The sequence below is a fragment of the Salmo salar genome, chromosome ssa07 (assembly GCF_905237065.1).
Source record: "Salmo salar chromosome ssa07, Ssal_v3.1, whole genome shotgun sequence".
NCBI lineage: Eukaryota > Metazoa > Chordata > Actinopteri > Salmoniformes > Salmonidae > Salmo > Salmo salar.
In genome coordinates, this window is record NC_059448.1 from 17,725,625 (window position 1) to 17,744,154 (window position 18,530).

Genomic DNA, 18,530 nt, shown 5'->3' on the forward strand with positions numbered 1-18,530 from the left:
GTTACCTGTCCTGCACCCTGACTGAATTCGATTTTTGAAATAATATTTTCATAAATGCATGAAGTTATATTTTACATCACAAATGTGCTCATATGAGTTAAATGATTCAAAAAATAACCCAGAGAATGAAATGACATCTTGTATCTTTGGCATGTGACTAGTCCTGTGCGCTTTATTGGGAGATTACGATCTACTAATCAAATTACCAGTCAATGCTAGCCATTACAGACGTTCATTGGACTATAGTGACAATTTGCATAGTTTATGTGTAATATAATAGGGATCAATCCTGCATCTGAAAAAATATCTTAATTTAGTCATTTTACATTAGTCATATAACATAACTTCATGGATTTGGTGTGTTACTTTACCTTATTTTGGTCTCTTTTTAGTCAATATTGAAGGTCACCCAAAATAAACCGCCCCTCTAAATAACTTTCATTGTGTCATCCTAAAGTAATCCTTGTTTTTTCTTCATGAAGAAGGACGTATGTTTGCACACAGCCTTCTTTTAGTGGACGTCAAAGCCCTGTGCGATCCTGAAATGAAGACTAATGGAAGTAAAAGCTGTGCAGCCCCTGGGTATGACGTTTCCTGAGATGACTGAGAGGTTACGCTGCTTGTCTGTCAGTCACTCTTCTAAAACCAAGCTGCTCAATTGACCTGAACATAGCAAAATTGGAAGAAAGACAGACGGACGGACGGACGGACAGCGTCTGGCAACCCAACTCTGCTAAAATGTATTCATTTAGTTTCTATGGGCCCTTACATGTCAATAGTGTTATACAAGGGTATTGTAGTACTGCATATTTCAATTATTGTATGGTCTCTTCCTGTCTGACTGACTCTGGCTTTTCATGGCGATTGCCCATTACAAAGCTAGCCTGAACTTGTTTGAGAAGTGAAAAGAGGGCTTTGTGTGAAGGCACCTAGAAAGAGAGGAGATACAACGCTGGATGCACTATAAGATAGAAGGGTGCATTGCAAAGGGCTACTTTTATCACATTTGAAAAGGAAATAATTATTAAATTTTCTTGGCAACCTTGTTATCAAAGTAGACATGTATAGCTAGGTAGATATGTGTGGTTATGCTATTATTACACTAGTAACAACAATGTAGTATTGTTATATTGTTACATACCATAAAAAAAAGGTGTTACAATGTTGTTACAGTATTTATTGCAGTATTACTAGTATAGTATGTGTTACCAAATACATTTTATCCAAGTCATCTGCCAACAAATCTGGTCGACAACAATATGTAAATACTAACTGGGCTACATTTCCAAATCAACAAGTTTGCTCAGTCTCAGGAACGCTCAAAAGTTCATTGACCAATACTGGACAATATTTTCCATGAAATGTAAGAACATTTCCGACCTATCAACTGCATCAAGCGAGGTTGTTTGCTGTATAACTGCTGATGTACGTGCATCATTATGCTGTTACTAGACAGTATGGTCTTATTTATTTCGTATTTGAAGGTAGATCAAACCTAAACCTGCTCAGAGAGAATCGGAGAAAAAGGCGGTCTATATGGAGTGACGTCAGTGGGTGGAATTGCAACATGGAGCCAAGGGCAGGACTGTGGGAGAAGACTTCTCAATGGAAAGAAAGCCAATGAATACTTTCAGAGAGAGACGTGGACGCTCCAATTGAAAGTCAAGGACAGCAATTCTGGATATTTACTCAGACTTGGAAGGGACCCACTTTAACTCATATTTAAACACAAGATTACTGACTAACTCGGAGTGGGATTATGTTTCTTGCTTTCGTTTTTTTTTTTTAGATGTCCCATGATTTCATTTTGCACCAACAACTGGAGTCGATGGGCGCCACTAAAGTGAAAAGTTGCATACAGCTGTTTTAGTTAGTTGTAACGCTATTTAAGTGTTCCAGTCTACGTGTCTCGGGATGAGTTCTCTTAAGGAGAAAGTTTTTAAAGCTAAGGCGTGATCAAATTTCCTGAAATTAGAGTGTGTTATCTTGGGATGACTGCAGCTGTCTCTTGGTGGAGTAGGCAAATTCTCAATTAGATCCGCGCTATTGGCAACAAAGAAACATATTTTCTCTATCGCTGAAGTTTCATTGTGTAACCCTGGAAAATCGTTACAATTACAAGTGAACAGTTTTTTTTTCTTTTTTCGGGAAGGCTGCAAAGACCTTAATGACGAAATGAAATTGTGAATCGTGTCGTTTGGCAAACAAAGGATGTACAGACCCTCTCTCGGATTGATTGACGCTGAACACATACATCGAAACCTTTGCAAGAAATGGAGGAGGGAATCCAAATCCACATTATAGTGGACAATATGTTTGCAACATGACTAAAACTGTACGGGTATTCTGAGGGACGTTTTGGCTCACCCTGTTTCCAGAAAGAACCAGGCCATTTTATAGTACACACACAGTACCCTGCCTCCTGCGCTACTTGATATTAATATATTATTTTGTTTGCCAATGCTACAGTAGCCTAATTATCTTGGAATATATTTTGAAAATGAGGGTATGTGCAGTTTCTTTGTTGCAACTGTTATTTGTTTTGCTTCTCGGGGGCGATGGCTCTGCGGTATCATCTGACTGTAAATCATATGATGAACGTTCAAAAAGCGCAGGGAAAAGCACACCGTCAGTGGCCACGGCGGATAGGAAAGTGGTCTGCAGCAATATGGAACTCCGTCAGGTGTTACCCCCGGACTCCTTTCCCAACAGAACAGTCACTTTGTAAGTATAAATCAATAAGCCTGTCTGGCATCAACAAAATAATGACGATGCTGTCCACTTGTTTGGAACAGCTTGGGCATACAGAAAGAACCATGCTGCCAAATAGTTGCCTTGTTTATTACCTGCAATTTATTCTGACTGTCGGCCTGTGTTTTGAGAAAGTTATTCAACTTTCAGCCTAACACAATATTTATTTGTACTTTTACTTATGACTATTGATAAGTGATGCTCTAACTGAGGTCATGCATTATTCTTCCAGTAGGCTATAGCCAACTATATATTTTTGGTTCTGGTCTGACCTTGTTGGGGTTAATCACTCAAATCTGCTGATGATTTCAACTACTGACATACAAATACTGTCCATTACAGCTCAAATATAGTTACCATGTTCATAACAAAGGACTTGTGTCAAAGATCCTGAGGTCACTATTTGTAGCTGTATTGCCACCTCCACATCCGTCCCTTGTCAGCTGCATACAATAATAGTATCATTTACATATAAATTGTATGTAACAGATGTCATTGGCATGTCACACTATATTCTAGTCCTGTATGATGGAAATGGCTTAGACCAAAATACATTTTCATAATTGTAAATGCAGTATATAATTGTACTGCATCCAAAGGGTATTTATGTAGGCTTATTAAGTCGTCTAGGAACAGTTCCTGCATGTATTATGATGTCATTTTTTACATTTTTGTACCTTTTTGGACGAAGGCACAGGTTTTTTTCGGCTGTCCGGTCGCACACGTTGTTTTCTCTCTCGTGGCAAGCCAACGTCGGTAGCCAGACTCTACGCCCTCTCGTTGGCGATTGGTCAAAAGTAGGGCTTCTTCAATGAAGTGCCTGTGGTCATTCATTGAGAGACAACTCGTCCTCATGCAAATTCTTTCACTTGAGAAACACCACCAAACATCATAGTCAGATGCAAAATTGCGCAACTAATATCTCCTCTGCAAAAGCATCAAAATTAATGACAGATTTCTTATCTTAGAGTAATTCTTGACTATTTTGAGGAAATGAAAAAATGGCTACGCTGTCTTAAAATGGACAAACAGCACCATTGATGCTTTTTTTCTTATTTTTCAAGCGAAGGTCTTTTACGGAGTATGCTAGCACTTCAGCCAAACTTTATCATGCTGACACCTTAAGCCAGGGGCGGACTGGGACAATTTGTTTTCCTCGAGGCCCCATTAGCTAGATAATAATAATTTTGTGCCCCCCCAAAAAAGTGTTAGACAGACCCACTAGGATGAAATTGGACCAGTCCATCTGGCATTTGCCCGTAATGCCAGATGGCCAGTCCGCCCCTGGGCTAAGCAAAAACATGCAGTGAGAGTTATTGTTGAACACATCTAATGTGTGGTTGTTAACAGTTTTGTATCTCATTTCATTGCCACAACATATGTGATACATGCAGTTGTTTGTGTAATGCAACCACACTGTGCATACCATTAAACCACCGCAACCTATTTCACATGCAGTCGCCCCGATGGAGACAAGACTGATGCAGTGTTTTTGAGTGTACACAAGCCAAGAACATCAGTTCCTTACACCAGTACTCTACCATTGCCTTGGAATGGCCTATAAGATGGAAACAGCACAAACTTTGCATCTGCACTGTTCTTCATTCTTCAAGTAAATGTGTTTTTGTTAAATTTTTTGAGGAAATTGTTAAAAGTAGTCCTTGTGCATAGACTGTTGCTTTTCCCGCATACTTTTTAAGTTCTTCCAAAGAAGCTTGTCTTTCCTCAAGGATTCTTTTGCTACTTTGACTTGGCCTGACGTTGGTTAAGTAAGTGACTGATTGAGATATTATTACCTCCATCATGGTATGTGATATTTCTGTATGCGTTAAAATAGGCTGAACTGCTTGGAGGGCCATCATTTTGTTCGGCCCGACAGTGATTGATTGGGAAGGGAAACATATTCCTCATGTCTTGAGCATTGAACCAAGCTCCATGATTCAAGGTCTGAAAGATGGCCACCACAGAACAAGAGGGATAATTAAGTTCTCAGGCATTCCTATGGGTTTCCCACTAAACTTCCCATGGGTCTCTCAATGTTTTTGTCAACAGATTTCAGGAATAATGATGGGTAGGTCTTCAGGTTTCAAGGTCTCCGTCAAATAGACTCGCTGCAACTCTGTCCAAATTAGTGACCATGAAACTGTGCTCTTCTTTTAACCGCTACATTTGGGGGGTGTTTATTTACGGCCTGTAAAATCGCCAGGCCTCTCCCGGTGATGTGGTGGTCTATGGGCTGGTTTACAACCTCTCTCGGTGTCCTGCCGATGGGTTGACAGCGGTCTGGACTAGTGAATTTTTTATATAGTTATGTATCAGGATTAGAGGTCGGTCGATTATTTGGCATGGCCGATTAATTAGGGACAATTTCAAGTTTTCATAACAATCGGTAATCAGCCTTTTTGGATGCTGATTATGGCAGATTACATTGCAATCCATGAGAAAATTGTGTGGCTTATTGTTACGCGAGTGCCACGTCAAAAGGACCTTGTGGCCGCAAGGAGCCATGGTAAGTTGCTAGCTAGCATTAAACGTATCTTATAAAAAACAATCAATCTTCACATAATCACTAGTTAACTACACATGGTTGATGATATTACTAGGTTAACTAGCTTATCATCGAATCACAGCCTACTTCAACTTTGCCAAACAGGTGATGATTTAACAAAAGCGCATTGGTGAAAAAAGCACATTTGTTGCATAAATGTACCTAACCATAAGCATCAATGCCTTTCTTAAAATCAATACACAGAAGTATATATTTTTGTTCACCTGCATATTTAGTTAAAATAAATGCATGTTAGCAGGCAATATTAACTAGGGAAATTGTCACTTTTCTTCAGTGCAAGCAGAGTCAGGGTATATGCAACAGTTTGGGTCGCCTGGCTCGTTGCGAACTGTGTTTCTTCCTCAAAGACCGTAATTCATTTGCCAGAATTTTACATAATTATGACATAACATTGAAGGTTGCGCACTGTAACAGCAATATTTAGACTTAGGGTTGCCACCCATTCGACAAAATACGGAATGGTTCCATATTTCACTGAAAGAATAAACCTTTTGTTTTTGAAATGATAGTTTCTGGATTTGACCATATTAATGACCTAAGGCTCGTATTTCTGTGTGTTTATTATAATTAAGTCTATGATTTGATATTTGATAGAGCAGTCTGACTGAGTGGTGGTAAGCAGCAGCAGACTCGTAAGCATTAATTCAAACAGCACTTTACTGCATTTGCGAGCAGCTCTTAGCAATACTTGAAGCACAGCACTGTTTATGACTTCAAGCCTATCAACTCCCGAGATTAGGCTGGCAATACTAAAGTGCTTATAAGAACATCCAACAGTCAAGGGACTATGAAATACAAATGGTATAGAGAGAAATAGTTGATGCGTCATAATTCCTATAATAACTACAACCTAAAACTTCTTAACTGGGAATATTGAAGAACTGCAAATATTGAACCACTAGCTTTCATATGTTCTCATGTTCTGTGCAAGGAACTTAAACGTTAGCTTTTTTACATGGCACATATTGCACTTTTACTTTCTTCTGCAACACTGTTTTTGCATTATTTAAACCAAATTGAACATGTTTCATTATTTATTTGGGACTAAATAGATTTTATTTATGTATTATATTAAGTTAAAATAAAAGGGTTCATTATTCATTCAGTATTGTTGTAATTGTCATTATTACAAATATATATAAAAATCGTCCGATTAATCGGTATCGGGGGTTTTTGGTCCTCCAATAATCGGTATCGGTATCGGCGTTGAAAAATCATAATCGATCGACTTCTAATCAAGATAGTCTTTTAGAAGATGTGTAGTTTTGATGGTATCACTATTATTTTTGCTCTAGTTGGCTATACCTGCACCAAAACTCCAGTTTTTTCCTTGTTCTTCATCTTCTTTTTAAATAGGGAGACAATTTGCTTTCAGTACTTTTATTTCTATGACTGATCAAAATTTGTTTTCTTATGGCTCTTTCTTGTCCCTCTGCAGCAGAAATATGGTGAGCAATATGTTTCAAACATCGAATCGCAACGAAATCACAGTATCGAATCGCAATATATATACATTGCCTTCAGAAAGTATTTAGACCCCTGGATTTTCTCAAAATTTTGTTACGTTAAAATGTATAAAATAAAAATCCTCAGCAATCTACACACAATACCCCATAAGGACGAAGCGAAAACAGGTTTATTGAAATGTTTGCAAAAACAAAAAAACAGAAATACCTTATTTACATAAGTATTCAGACCCTTTGCTATGAGACTTGAAATGAATCTCAGGTGAATCCTGTTTCTATTGATTATCCTTCAGATGTTTCTACAACTTGAGTGGAGTCCACCTGTGGTAAATTCAATTGATTGGACATGATTGGAAAGGCACACACCTGTCTCTATAAGGTCCCACAGTTGACATGTCAGAACAAAAACCAAGCCATGAGGTCGAAGGAATTGTCTGTAGAGCTCCAAAACAGGATTGTGTCGAGGCACAGAAAAATGTTTGTAGCATTGAAGGTCCCCAAGAACACCATGGCCTCCATCATTCTTAAATGGAAGAAGTTTGGAACCAGCAAGACTCTTCCTAGAGCTGGCCACCCGGAAAAACTGAGCAATCTAGGGAGAAGGGCCTTGGTCAGGGAGGTGACCAAGAATCCAATGGTCACTCTGACAGAGCTCTAGAATTCCTTTGTGGAGATGGGAGAATCTTCCAGAAGGACAACCATCTCTGCAGCACTCCATCAATCAGGCCTTTATGGTAGAGTGGCCAGATGGAAGCCACTCCTCGGTAAAAGGCACATGACAGCCCGCTTGGAGTTTGCCAAAAGGCACCTAAAGGACTCAGACCATGAGAAACAAGATTCCCCGGTCTGATGAAACCAAGATTGAACTCTTTGGCCTGAATGCCAAGCATCATGTCTGGAGGAAACCTGGCACCATCCCGACGGTGAAGCATGGTGGTGGCAGCATCATGCTGTGGGGATGTTTTTCAGCGGCAGAGACTGGGAGACTAGTCAGCATCAAGGGAAAGATGAACAGAGCAAAGTACAGCGACCCTTGATGAAAACCTGCTCTAGAGCGCTCAGGACCTCAGACCGGGGGTGAAGGTTCACCTTCCAACAGGACAACGACCCTAAGCACACAGCCAAGACAACGCAGGAGTGGCTTTGGGACAAGTCTCTCTTGAATGTCCATGAGTGGCAAAGCCAGACCCCGGACTTGAACCCGATCGAACATCTCTGGAGTGACCTGAAAATAGCTGTGCAGCAATGCTCCTGATCCAACCTGACAGAGCTTTAGAGGATCTGCAGAGAAAGATGGGAGAAACTCATCATACCGAAGTAAACTTGAGGCTGTAATCACTGCCAAAGGTGCTTCAACAAAGTACTGAGTAAAGGGTCTGAATAATTATGTAAATGTGATATTTTCGTTTCTATTTTTAAAACATTTGCAACAATGTCAAAAAAACTGTTTTTCTTTGTTATTATGGGGTATTGTGTGTAGATTGAGTAAAGAAAACAATTGAATCAATTTTAGAATAAGGCTGTAAAGTAACAAAATGTGTAAAACGTCAAGGGGTCTGAATACTTTCCGAATGCACTGTAGATTCGTGAGAATCACAATATATATTGTATCAGCACTTGAGTGTCTTGATAATATTGTATCATGAGGTTCCTGGCAATTCCTAGCCCTAGTCTGGACACAGTGGGACTGGACTGGCCCGATCACAGTCAGGGTCCCTGCTGCTCTGCCCGACCTTCCCTGACCCTGAAAATCAATCACTTCCCCCTACCTGGACACTGTAGGTCCCAGACCTTTTTGCTCTGTGAGAGCAACAAGTTCACTCTGCCCTCCAGGCCCTAAAAGCTAAAGTTGGGAGGAGAGAAAGCGCCACAAACAAAGTTGATATTGTAGGAAATTCAACCTTAATCTAAAACATTTGGTTAGTATTTTGTTTGTTGATCAATTGACTGCCAATGAGAGTTCTTTAACTTCTCGTTGAGCACACCCTAGAAAATGATAGTTTTTTTGTGGCCTTTTCAACTTTTCCCCAGTGAATTTACTATGTCAAGATGTCCTATGACAGACAAACCATTGTGGGTAAATACATTTTTCTGTCGGTTTTAGTGTTAGATCACCACCATTATCTCAGGGCAATCTTTCTTTTATCTAGAGTTACCTCTGACTTGTGAAGATAATGGACGTTTCTGGACAGAGTTCACACAATGTTATCTAGCCTTAACTCCTAAACCACAGGTCTGGGGTCTGACAAACCATCATAGCATGTTCTAAATGTGTTAATTTGGGGCATCGTTGCCATGGGGTCCCTTTCCAGACTTGTTATTTGGGACATTTTAAATAGTCTATTGACACGCCTGCTTCTCTGCAAATTAAAGACCTGGTCTGATGCAGTGATTCAACTTGTGTAATTAGAGCCCATTAATCATAATCGACCTTCCCTCTCTTTGACCCACACACTTCCTGTTTCCTGTCTGGAGTGAAACTGAGCACTTCTCTGATTGAAACAAAGTAACTAAGGCAAGTTGGACATTTTCTTGAATCATCAACAAAAATCTTCTAGACATTTTGGTCGGTGTAACTAAATCCCTCCAATTTTAGAACAATGTTTGTTGGGCATCGTTTGAAATTCAAATCGTTGGATGAGTTTGATTGGCTTAAGTCAAGCTCCTTTGTGCTTCTAGGGAAAGTATTTGGCGACCCTGTTGTGGAATGCATCCAGTTCTCCAGCGTGGTTCTCTCTGGGTTCAGGCTGCTGAATGCATGTCTGTGAAGAAAGGATGAGTGCTGCATTCCCAGCATTTTCACTCCAACTGATACTGCATGCCAAAGTAATCCAAGAGGAAATGACAAATGCGTTGACACAACCAGCTCTGTCAGAAAAGACTTGTGCAACATCAACCCTGGTGCGATTATAACCTTTGCCCCTTTCTTCCGCAGTGGGCTAATTTCAGGTGTGTCGTGTGAAGAGTACATGTGTGCAACTGCATGTGTGTGAGGCTCAACCTGTTCTGGTTTCACCCTATATTAGCACAGCCTCTGTTGAACCATATTCTTGGTGTACAGCAACAGTAGAGCTCGTATTTCTTCGAGAGACTTGTTGAGTGTCATTTGGATCCTTCCCAGCAGGCACCTGGGCTTGACTATGTGGCCCAGCGCACACCCTGGAGTCCACCTCCACCAAGGAGTGTGGGATTGATGTCAGGAAGAGACAGGGATTTCCTCGTACTGCATGAAAAGCAGTGTAATTTGACGACACAGTCAGGAGCACTAATTGCACTGTTCGTGGCAGGGAATCATGGGGGACGGCCCGGTATGCATCCAGTTTCCTGAAGACTTAACCTGCAGTGAATGCCGTTGGACCATGTTTTTTGAATGGAGTAGCTTACTCAGAATAGTTTGACTTGAGACTTGATGTAAAATACATTTATATTAGAATGTAAAACATATGACAAAGACAAGTGCTGTGACAATACCAGTATCGCAATTTTCTTTCATGTAAAAAATGAAAACATGAACGAGACCAAACTCTTCGGTCCTTTTAAAAACCTGCTATATGTAAAATATTGTGTGCTATAGCTTGGAAAATAAGTAAATGTGACTCTGGATGACAACATGTTTGTTTCCCACATTAGGGCTGTTTTCCTAAAGAAGTTAAATCCGGGAGTACACTGTCATGCATGTCCGGTGGCTAGAAAGGTTTGTTTTGCTTTTCAGGCAAGCATTTGGGTTAAAGCAACGCTCCCCATGTTTTCCTTTGCTGTTGTGTGATGTTTGGAGAAGATAACGAAATCCCAAAGGCCATTCAGTGACTGGCGGTTGAGTGTTCACAGCCAGGCAGCTCACGGTCTCTCATTACGCACTCAGACCTGTTGAGCATTTGGTTTGCCAGACCATACTTGGGTCTCAAGTTGATTTCAAGGCTAGGCTATACATTTGTCTTATGTATGTGCATCTGCATTTTCCGTATAAGGACATGGGCCTTCCTGTTTGTCTATCTGGAAGGCCCAGTTGTTGGTTTCTATTCATTTGGCTGTCAGTCCAGTATTTGGATGTTGGCACCGTGTATACCATGCACCTAAAGGAGTTGTAAGGTGACCGTTTTCTATACGTTCTTATACCGTGGCTTACTGGAAGGGAATATTTTCAGGCTTATAGCTATGGGAGAGTGACACAGCATAGTCGGTGCTTGAATGACAAGTGTCCTTTTCAGCTCTGCCCTAACAACAGTTCATTCTTTCAAAGACGAGGCCTTTGTCTTCCAAATGGGAGACAGTGTTCAGGCCTTAATTTTGCGCAAGACGATTCTATGGTCATAACTTAAAGGAATAATCAATAGCAAATTTCAAATAGTATCCTTATGGTCTCCAAAGCTACATATGACCCTTATGTCTGTATCAGTTACTTTTGATGAATGTTCATAGTTTTCCCGTTCACTAAGCTCACATTTTTTTCTTAACCACAACTGAATGGATCCATATCACTTGAATGACAGAAATATTGGAATAAAGTAGACTAATGCAATTGAAGGCATGCATCAAATTGTTGCTTACTGAAACTCCCAAAGTCATCCAATCGTTGTAATTAATTCTAAGCAATAGCCTACCCGCGTGTGGTCAATGCCACCGCGCTACTTTGAGACAAGCGTGGGGACATGTCTTGATAAATCAATCAATGTCAGCTTTTTGTTTTCACTGAATGTTAGCCTAGTTGAGGCAAGTGCTGCTCATGATCATCTTGTCTAGTTGGCCCATTTATTAGAACCTCTTGCCAGCATGTTATGTAGTTTAACAAATGGATTATTATTTGACATGTTTTGCTCTTCACTCGCAGTGGCTTAGTAGCGTAGACCTACTCCCAACCAAAAGCCTGTGACTTCACTGACTTGTCTCAGTCAATGTGACTCTGTTTCACTGAATCCCCATCTGTATAGGCTATTTAGTTCATTGGTTTCTGTCTGGGCAAATAAGTGGAGGTGGTATAGCTCATCTATGAATGATCAGCAACATTTAGCATGCGATAATGTAGCCTGAATCAAGTGTAGGCTTCTTATTTTGCTCGATTGCCTATAGGCAACTCCAAAAGCCAGCGGAGGTTGTGACATATGAACACGAGACTTGCATGTTTTTTTGAAAATAGGATTGCTTTTATTTTCTATCGATATCATGATGAAGATGCTCTCAATGTAAGACCCTATGCTTGCTCACTTACAAAGTGGAGTGAGGGTAGGAAAGAGATTACATGTGGATCAAAAAAGCTTGGGCTCTGTTTCAAAATATATTTCAACACTTTATTTTATATGACAGCGGTTCCAAACGTTCCCGTGACACAAGTTCTATTTTTTATTTGGTTATATTCTTACTACAAAATATGTGTGTTGACTGTGTTCAGGGTAGGTGTGTCTTGTCTATTTTAATGAACAAAATAATGAACTATTGATTTCGTTCATTTGGACGTAACAAACTCAATATGCCATTCTATCGTTTTTGAAAATACATTTTTATCGGTCTTATGTTTCTTAGGACCTGCCTAGACGAATGAATAATGGATTTGTTTTTGACAGAGTATATTCAATGGATTTATTAAAATAGACGCCCACCCACATCTGCTTACTACTACTACCACTCAATGCCGGCATGTACACAGGAGGTGTAACAAGGCATATGCAGGTAAGAATGTGGCAAAAATGTGCCTGTTTGTAAGGGGGTCATTGCCTGAAAATATTTTATATCTTTTTTTTATGCAGTCAAACTTCTTACCCCTGTGTTTCTAAAGGGTTATATCTCGCGTGTTGAGAGAGCACCAGTTGACTTTGATTGCCTACTGCCTTTGAGGGGGTTGTATAGTGGTTGGCTTTTCTTCTCAATCCCTGGTTAACTTTGTGCTAATATCCTGAGGCTGGTGCATTTCAAAGGCTGTATTTTCTCATGCAAAAAAGAGTGCAAACTTAGCTTCAAGACTGAGAGGCCCCTTCTGGGAAAGAATAACTGTAATATAGATTGTGTTTTTGTCTTTGAATTATTTGCTTCACTCCAAGAGCATGCAAAGAACAGAATTATCACAATGGATTTGGTGAAATGTTAGTTAACAATGGAGATGGTTGGGTTTGACGGCAAAGCTTGTGTGATTATAGGCTACAATTCATGTGATTTTTCAGTCCCTAGTACATTAGTGCATATTACATGAGATTTGTCTGGATCCCACTGCTCTTTTGTTCCTGGCTCTTACTCAAGGCGGTTTTATCTTTGCGTCAAGATAAGGGTGGTTCCCCTCCTCTGCCCCTGAGCCCTGAGGAATTTACTAGTGCAGACGCTCAGGAAGCTAGTAGTCAAATATGAGATGGAGACAACCTACAGGTGGTGCTGATTTCAGATGCTAAGTACGCTTCTAGTGTGACACTCCAAATGCAGACGCTTCGAATGCAGACGTGTAGACGCTTCGTATGCAGACGTGTAGACGCTCCGAATGCAGACGTGTAGACGCTCCGAATGCAGACGTGTAGACGCTCCCAGACGTGTAGACGCTCCCAGATGTGTAGACGCTCCCAGAGGCTAACGTAAACTGAGAAGCAGACACTTGCCTCTAGGCACTTGCCCTCTGCAGATCAAATACATTGTGAATTGGTCAATGGTGTCTAGACTGCCAAAAGATAGTCCACCTTTTCTGGATATGGTTCTTCAGTGCATGATTTATCTATCTATTGAGAATTAATACGTTCACTTTTGAAATTGTATTTTTATTTATTTATTTAACCTCTATTTAACTACCGTAAATTCCGGACTATAAGCCGCAACTTTTTTCCCAGGCTTTGAACCTCGCGGCTTAAACAATGACGTGGCTAATATATGGATTTTTCCCGCTTTCAATTTTTTTTCTCCAAAAAAACACATTCTGTGACGTGCTCAGTTTTTTGGCGGCATGAAGCTTTCATTACACCAATGAAATTGCCGAACGGGTTAAGGTCAAACAACTTTTTTTGTTTACTGTTTAGATTAAATCGAGCGCGCTCAAACTTCCCATCATTCTGATTACGGTAGTCATTTTGTCACCCTCATCATGGCAAAGACACGGAGAAATGCATATGATGCAGCTTTCAAGTTGAAGGCGATTGATCTGGCTGTTGGAAAAGGAAATAGAGCTGCTGCACAGGAGCTTGGTCTTAATGAGTCGATGATAAGACGTTGGAAACAGCAGCGTGAGGAATTGACTCAGTGCAAAAAGACAACTAAAGCTTACTGCTAATTTTTTATTTTTTGTTACAAGCCGTGTTTCGTTAAAGCCCGTTTATTTTTGTTACAAGCCGTGTTTCGTTAAAGCCTATTTATTTTTGTTACAAGCCGTGTTTCGTTAAAGCCTGTGTAAAATTCATTTGTTTCAATGTACCGGTAGGCACCTGCGGCTTCAGTGGGTTCAAAATAATATATATTTTTTTAATTCAGTGGGTGCGGCTTATATTCAGGTGCGCTTAATAGTCCGGAAATTACGGTAGGCATGTCAGGCTCAGTCAGGCTGAAATGGCTCGCTCAGTCTATAGGCCTTCTTTGCCGTGCTTCACATCTATTCTACATCTTTACAACATCTATTCTTTACAACATCTATTCTACAGCTTTACAACATCTATTCTTTACAATATATATTCTTTGTTGTAGGCTCCTATATGTATCGACAATGCAGAACCCTTATCCCAATGAATATGTGAATGGTATGAGTGCTCAGACAGCAGAACTATAAACACGCATTCTTCAGAGGTAGTAGTTTATGGTAAACTATATACAGGTTTCTTTGCAGTCACGCAAGCTAAGCAGTTCCCCTCGCACTGAGGTCACACACCAGTCAGGATGAGGGTGGAATGGAGGAAGGAGGGACACAAGGAGGGAGAGGAGGAGAGAGGGAGGGACAGAATGAGGGAGGGAGGAAGAGAGAGGGGGAAGGGAGAAGAGAGCTCATGACTCTCAGGAGAAGCCTCTTACACAGATTTATTTGGACAGTTGTAGAGTCACACGGTTGGACGTGCATGTTTATCCAGCCGGACTTGAATAATTCCTACGAGTGTGTGTGTGTGTGTGTGTGTTTTGTAATATAGCTGTTATGTCTTTAATTCTGAATACAATGATGCTGTTTTCTATGAAAGTAGCAGGGATATTTGTGGATGAACAAAGCTGCGATTGGAGCTGCATGTGCCTACAGGTCACTCAGGTCCTGAGAGAGAAAATATATTGAACTTGTTATGAACGTGTCAAATCCAATTTTATTGGTCACGTACACATTTAGAAGATGTTATTGCGGGTGTAGCAAAATGGTTGTGGCTGTATGTAATAACGCAAACGTTCTGGGCTAATAATGTAAGAAATAACACACGCCAAAAAACAAATACTGCAGTGTTGCTTAGGAGCTAGAAGCAGCGCGACCATGTCTGTCAGCACCATCTTCCTGGCAGCAGAGCCCCCCCCCAAAAAAATATATATATAGATAAACATAATTCATTCAAAGCATTAATTGCTTTCATCTTGGTGCTCATTATCATCTTATCAAACCCATTGATGTACTTTACTTAGGATTCGCACTGGAATTTAAATCATCCCTCCCTGATCCTTACAATAAAGCATCATAGGCTATATAAATCTGGGTCAGACCAGTTATTCCTCAATGGTTTTCTCGACCCAAGATCTTTGTGTGAATCCCCTGTGGCTCTGCCTAAATCATCAGTATGTGTCGAGAGCAGTGATAGACTTTGCAGTCTCGCCCCGACATCTGGAGTTTCTGCACGCAGAGAAGAATGCATGGGCCACGGGGCCAGTCGTGAAACACAGGAACTGTTTGTGTTTCCTCTCTGAGGGGTTGGGAGCAGGGAAGAGAAAATATCGATAGTCTTCACCAGCCAACCCTGTAATAAAGCTAGCCCTCAACACCCGTAATGACTCCAATCTGGCTGGGGGTTGTCGGTACTGGTTGTGTGTGACCTACCACATCCCCTCCCGAAAGTCAAAAAACAGAATGACCACAACACAAGCCAGTTGGGTCTTCCCACAGGAGTAAACATCACTATTCAATTACTAAGCCTTCGGGGGGAGAGGGTGCGAATTGAGGTGTCTAGCACAGGGTGAGTAGAGATTTGAAAAAAGGGCAAGAATTTGTACTTTGGGGTTAAAATTAGCCAGCTCTTTGCTTATATTATGCGATATCTAACACTTCAAATGTATGCTCTTCTAACACGGGACATTTTCTCTGCCGATGTTTGATACTTTTGGCTGAAGCCCCCAATAAAAAAAGAATAATAATTAAAGCTTTGGTCATGTGATTGCACTAGTCTTGACATTTGAAACTCGAATTTCAACAACATGTTTTCTGCGAGGCCTCTCCCGTTTTCCTCCGTTGAATGAAGATACTTTTTTGGTACATTTATAAGTTGAGGCACAATCTGATCTGAATAGATCTGTTGAATGATGGAGGTGTTATCAAATTGTGGACTGCTTTTTGAGTGGAGCTCAGTTGCCTGAGCTCCCAAAATTTGGCACTCACAATGTCGATTACCTCATAGCGTCTTCTGAGGGCTTTTCTCAATTTCATAAGGGGTCAAAAAGTACAACACTTGCTATTTTATCTGATTGAATAGATTCTTGAGGTAATTCATTAAGGATGTGATGCATCTTACTATGTAGAGATCCGATTTATCTCAGACAAATAACTTTCATTGAGTCGTTGTTGCCCTGACCTGAACTAGTCTGAACCTAGATTCAGCAATACCAGGGACTTGTGGATCTAGCCCCTATGAAACAATAATACATGGTTGCCAACGAATCTATCATTATTGAAGTTTGAGACCAAACACCTGAACTGCCGGTGTCTACGATCAAGCCTATAACGTTACATCAAATGACTTCATGTAGCACTCTGGAAACAATCTCAAAGTGAGTCACCACATTTTTGGATCCGATTATTATACCTTTAAACATCAAAGCGGAAGAGGGTTGACGGAAAGTATGCAACAGACGTTATCGCATCTCGCCTACCTGGATGAATGGTACACTGTAGAGACACATGCTACCAATTTAGCATCATGGAAGTACATGGTGGGCAGAAGAAAGTTGTTTTCCCCTCTTCCTGGCGCTAGAGAACATTCCATGAATGGAGGGTTGAGAGACAATGGGATGGGATTACTAGAGCTTGGCTTTCTTTCAGTGTTGATGGAATTAAACATGTCCATAGTAGACTCCTGGTTGGGTAATGAGCTAGTTTTAGTATGTGAAATGCAGTTTAGTTGAAATTCTACTAATACTACTTACTGCTGAAAGCTGCTGTACATTTGTAGTTAAAATGTTGTCTTTTGTGGTGTCTTATTGATGTAGACACACTTAGTGGTTGATACATCTCATTTTTTTCTTCACAGGATTTTAAGCAACAACAAAATTCAGGAATTGAGGAATGGATCCTTCATCGGGCTGTCTACTTTGGAAAGATTGTGAGTCTTATTATTTTTCATAATATTCTCATGTTTCCCACAAGCTCTGACCATGACAGAATCAACAATGAGTGTCATTTATGCCTTTCATCCCCGTTTCCCCGTATATGCATTTAAAATGTGGCCACAACAACAAAAAAGGAATATCACGTCTGTGTGCCAATCAATATCAAGAATCATGTTTTGCTCTCCACGTGCTCTTTGACGAGACACACATTCACTGCACATCTAATGCAACTGACAACCAGTCAATACAGAAATCCTACATGACAATCCAGTGGATTTAGAAGAATCAGGGGCCTTATGAAATGCACGTTGGCTTCATGCCAACAGAACATCCAGGTCACACAAAACCAGGAGGCATCCAGCACTTAGCCTAGGTTAATAATACCAGTCAGTAGTTGAGGACTGGAGGGATGGCACTAGAGAGGGTTAAAAATAGGTATGGCCTCCAGGGTTAACTATTGTCGGACTATGGGATGCTCTTAGTAGGACAGTACTTCCGGAATGTGCCGGCTTCTTTTCAGTGAGTCTTAACCTCTATGGGCTAGGTGGGACGCTAGCGTGCCACCCGTGGTGCACTCCATCAACAGCAGGTGCATTTCAAGAGCGGCAAATTTGAATCCAAATAAATGTCAAAATTCAAATTTTTCAAACATACAACTATTTTACACCCTTTGAAAGATAAACATCTCCTTAATCTAACCACGTTTTACGATTTCAAAAAGGTTTTACGGCGAAAGCATAAATTTAGAGTATGTTAGGACAGTACATTTACAAGAGTTGTGTGTAATGTTTTGTCAAGTCAAAGACAGGGTCACCAAAACCATAAAACCAGCTAAAATGATGCACTAACCTTTTACAATCTCCATCAGATGACACTCCTAGGACATTATGTTAGACAATGCATGCATTTTTAGTTCTATCAAGTTCATATTTATATCCAAAAACAGCGTTTTACTATGGCATTGATGTTGAGGAAATCGTTTCCCTCCAATAACCGGCAGTCAAGTCAGCGTCACAAATTAAATAATTAAAATTAGAAAACATTGGTAAAATATTATATTGTCATTTAAAGAATTATAGATTTACATCTCTTGAACGCAATCAACTTGCCAGATTTAAAAATAACCTTACTGGGAAATCACACTTTGCAATAATCTGAGCACTGCGCCCAGAAAAATACGGCGTTGCGATACAGACTAGACGTCATGTTGGGGAGATCTAAAATCGAAAATACTATGTAAATAATCCATTACCTTTGATTCTCTTCATCAGATGTCACTTCCA

The 18,530-nt window shown here is 40.4% G+C and overlaps 1 protein-coding gene across 1 annotated transcript in view; it reads left to right on the forward strand.

Moving 5' to 3' along the window:
• The first annotated feature begins 1,524 nt into the window (after nucleotides 1–1,524).
• Nucleotides 1,525–18,530, forward strand: part of LOC106608615 (adhesion G protein-coupled receptor A3) — a 67,794-nt gene continuing 50,788 nt past the window's right edge. Inside the window, exons 1-2 of the mRNA XM_014206657.2 lie at nucleotides 1,525–2,724; nucleotides 17,169–17,240. Of these exons, the coding sequence (XP_014062132.2) occupies nucleotides 2,501–2,724; nucleotides 17,169–17,240 (296 nt within the window). The 5' untranslated portion in view covers nucleotides 1,525–2,500. The remainder of the gene's footprint in view (nucleotides 2,725–17,168; nucleotides 17,241–18,530) is intronic.